Genomic DNA, 3,852 nt, shown 5'->3' with positions numbered 1-3,852 from the left:
ATCGTCAAAAAAAAAAATGAAATCGTTGCTTTCTAGTTTATTCACAGTTTTTAGATTTTTACATTGTGAATGTAATAGCTGTCATATTTCAATTTGGTTAATATCAGTGAATTTATCTTGGACATCGAGTACTCATTTTCTCACAAAACATTTCTCTCCTGGAGTCTGAGGTAATTATTGCACACTAAAAGTAATTATTGAAACACACTAAATAAATAGACCAGTAATGGCGACTGCCTGGCGGCGACAAAACAAATATATGCACGCACAGTTGAAGAGCCAACAACTCTAAATCAATTTGTAAGCCACAGCAGACATAGTTAGCTCATTCTAGCAAAAAATCGATCTGTTTATTTTTATTCACCTTTTACTTATAGGTACTTTTCGTAAAAGTTGATTGTTCTTAAACAATGTCAACTTATCAACGTTTTCTGTAACATACATATATGTATACCTGTACAAGACACTAATGCAATATACTCGTCTACAAGAACTCTAACTGTTTCTCACAAGAATTTCACGAAAATGATCTTCCTACGCTGTGCGTTTTAGTCACACACGCGTGAACCGTGTAAACAGTTGCCCAGAAATTTTTGTAAATAGATGTAGGATACTGAAACCTTTTCTAATTTCATTTAAGCGAAAACTACTTCCGAATTGCTATTCAGTATACATCACTGCAAATTCAAGTGCGTTATTTCAACCCATAATAAGAGCGTAATTTTTAATAATTCATGAGATATACGTTATTTTTATCTGTATAAAGTGTGTAATTTTCTTGACGCCCAACATAGGTGTCAAAATAACTCATTTATATGAATTGTATTTAATTTACACACATTATATGGGTTATTGAACGCATATGATCCGCGATTCATATATGAACAACCTAACCTATCATGACATTTATTACTATGTGTCAGTCAAAACTTAAAAGTACTATTATTTTTACTGAGCTTCAGATCATGGTTTTCTTGGTTTTAAAAGGTATTTTTTATATATTAATATTTCTACAATATTGGTTATTCATAATTGATTGTTCATTTAAGGTTTCAACTTCGACCGATGTGGTTCTAATGCACATCGTGGTGAAGCACCACGATTGATAACATTTACAAATAAAGATAATATTGCTGAGGCGTTTATTGCTGATGAAATTATCAGAGTGTCTATTCCTGATCCAAAAACCTGTACATCAGTCAGTGGACTGCTAGCTGCATACTATGTATGGCACAGAGAATTTCCTTCGGCTTATCAGGGTATACTTGACTATATAACCCATGAGGTGTATGAAACTCCATTAAAAAATAATTCAACAGTTGCAAAATAACGAAAACAATAAAAACGAAAGATTGAAAATTGCTTGAATAAACGAAATACCAAGGCTAATGAATTGATTTTTATACAAATCTACAATTCTTTTAAGTACTACTAATTTTATCTTATGAAGACTGAATAACGTTAATTATTCTTTTAAATTAATTTCAATGCATTATTTTTGGTTTGATAATTTATATTCAGTCAATTTCATACTTTCATGTTTTCAGTTCTATCTAAAAACTCAAGTGTAAAATTGAAAGAAATAAATGCTTATTTGAGGTTATGTTTATTGCAGCTTCTCTAAAATTGACACATTAATGATGCATTATATTATTATGTTAATGTACCGATAACGTGTTTAAATGAAGCACTTGTAAGGGTATTTTAACGCGGATGAAGTTGCATTTTGAAATAATTCACATAAAAATGTGTAAAAAGTGACTACATCCAAATAACGCACTTAAGTGAGTTAAAATAATGCATTTAGATTTACAGTGATGTTACCGATAATCTATGCATATCCTAGGAATTGTATACAATTCCGAGGCTATTTAGGAAATCTATAAGATATTGTATAAAACTAATGCTTTCTGTGAATAAAATGAACAAAACACTTTCGTAAACTGAGAATCAGAGTTACCTGTATTTACCTGGTTCCAGTGTGATCGCCTGATGTATATGTATTGGTGACATTATTGTTTGGTAAGGTTAAGTTTGGAGATGTATATGCATTAGAGACGTTATTGTATGATTATTAGGTAGATTTATGACAGACTGGAGTATCATTAACGCTCCTGGCTAATATGTTGGAATAATGTCTTCAAAAAGTATGCTTCATTATGATCTCCGATCTGCGCGCCCAACATATATATATACATATATATGAAAATGATAAGCATTATTACCTCTACAACACACTAAAAATTCAAGGTCATCGTGTTTGCTGAAACAAAGGTAACCTTGTCACATTATTCTAACATCTAACATATCACCAGGGGCATTAAAGAAATTCCAGTCTGTCATCAATCTCCCTAACCAAACAATGACGTCACCATATGTATATAGGTACATCTCCAAACAGACTACCGCATTATTGCCTATTTAGTATTAATACCTGTAATACATTTCCGATTGCTGTTTAGGAAATATATAGATTTCCTAGGAAATGTGTCTAATATAATTTTTTTCACACATTTCCGTTCGATTTCAGGAATTGCATACATTTCCTAGGAATTATATACAATGACGGATTTCATACATTTCCGGTAACATACATATCGGTTAATTTTATTTTTGTTAAATGCACACACAATCTGAAATACCTATATCTTTTCTTGCACAGATTTACACAAAAAGAACTATTTAATTTTAATTTTAAAGATTCACTGAAATTCCCTTGATTCGTTCAAGTATATAATTTTTGTTTTTTATTTTATTTTATTCGAGAAATGTGTTGAATGGATGTTGTTCACAGGTCCGGTAATCTACTTATATAATACAAAATGCGTTTGTACAATGACTAAAAGGCAATCTATTCTGCTAGCACTAACTGTGTCCGATATGCAGTAACAGCGCCGGTCATCCGAGTTCTCCTTTTTCGTCTCGCTTAACCCCAACTCGCAAAAACCCCAGAACATTTTTTTTGTGGCTCGCATACAGATAAATTTACATGATAAAGTTGCATGACACATGACAGAATATTCGGATCCGTGTCGACAAAATTTATAACGACAAAACTGAGAACCAAATAATATAATTCGCAGAATAATGGCAAAAAGACACCAAACCTTGGAAAAATTCCCTGAAAGCTATATTTTCGTACGAACCTTACTTTTGTGGTTCTTTATAAAATCATTACGAAAATTTTTAATCGATACGTGCTGTTGAAGATGATGCACGAACTAAAAGGTCACGATAAACTATTTCCGACAAACCATTAATGGTCTCTCTCTCTCTCTTAGCAATCATCGTTATCAAATTTTCATGGAACTAGTGATTTTCAAGAAATTTCAGTTTAAAGAGTTTACATTTATACTTCTTATGCTTATACGTGTTTTTCACTGCATATGTGAGGATGATTTTTTATTAAATGGTATTCCCAATAGACATATCATCATCATCATCATAAGGTTGTCAGTCCTAAGACTGGTTGAACACGCACCTGTACTCCTTCCTATCCTGAGCTAATCTTCGCATTTTCCTAGAACTAGAACATCCCACATCCCTTACTATTTGCGAACAGTAATCTAATCTAGGTCTGCCTCTACTCCTCTTAACTCCTGTTTCTGCCTCTAATATGTCTCTGACTAGACCTAAAAAGGTATCCCACCTACGTATCTTGCCTATTTTTTATTGACATATGTCCTACATCTATTTCAGTACTTACATACCACGTTTACCTAATTTCGCGGATTGGAAGTAGTTTAGAACCGCAAAAGGATGGTTTCTACGAAAATTTAGCTCTTACTTTTTTGTGTCTGTGTTTGATATCAAATAACGAATAGTGATAAGCAAAATTGGTCTTCGGCTTGC

General features: G+C 32.4%; 1 protein-coding gene across 1 annotated transcript; it reads left to right on the top strand.

Annotated features, from left to right (window-relative positions):
- The first annotated feature begins 914 nt into the window (after positions 1-914).
- LOC112906735 lies at positions 915-1,405 on the top strand. Its single transcript, XM_025981485.1, has 2 exons — positions 915-987; positions 1,050-1,405. The coding sequence occupies exons 1-2, from the start codon at positions 915-917 to the stop codon at positions 1,328-1,330; spliced, it is 354 nt and encodes a 117-aa protein (XP_025837270.1). The 3' UTR covers positions 1,331-1,405.
- Positions 1,406-3,852: the final 2,447 nt, after the last annotated feature.

Source organism: Agrilus planipennis, unplaced genomic scaffold (genome assembly GCF_000699045.2).
Source record: "Agrilus planipennis isolate EAB-ADULT unplaced genomic scaffold, Apla_2.0 scaffold53, whole genome shotgun sequence".
Taxonomy (NCBI): domain Eukaryota; kingdom Metazoa; phylum Arthropoda; class Insecta; order Coleoptera; family Buprestidae; genus Agrilus; species Agrilus planipennis.
The sequence above is the reverse complement of the archived record's forward strand: the minus strand, read 5'-3'. Positions and strand labels throughout refer to the sequence as shown.

What these genes read in the sequence shown, in the direction of transcription:
- LOC112906735 (XM_025981485.1), top strand. Translation starts at nt 915, where the DNA reads ATGTGTCAGTCAAAACTTAAAAGTACTATTATTTTTACTGAGCTTCAG. An exon ending in GGTTTTCTTGGTTTTAAAAG is followed by an intron (nt 988 to 1,049) that starts GTATTTTTTATA and finishes TGTTCATTTAAG; the next exon opens with GTTTCAACTTCGACCGATGT.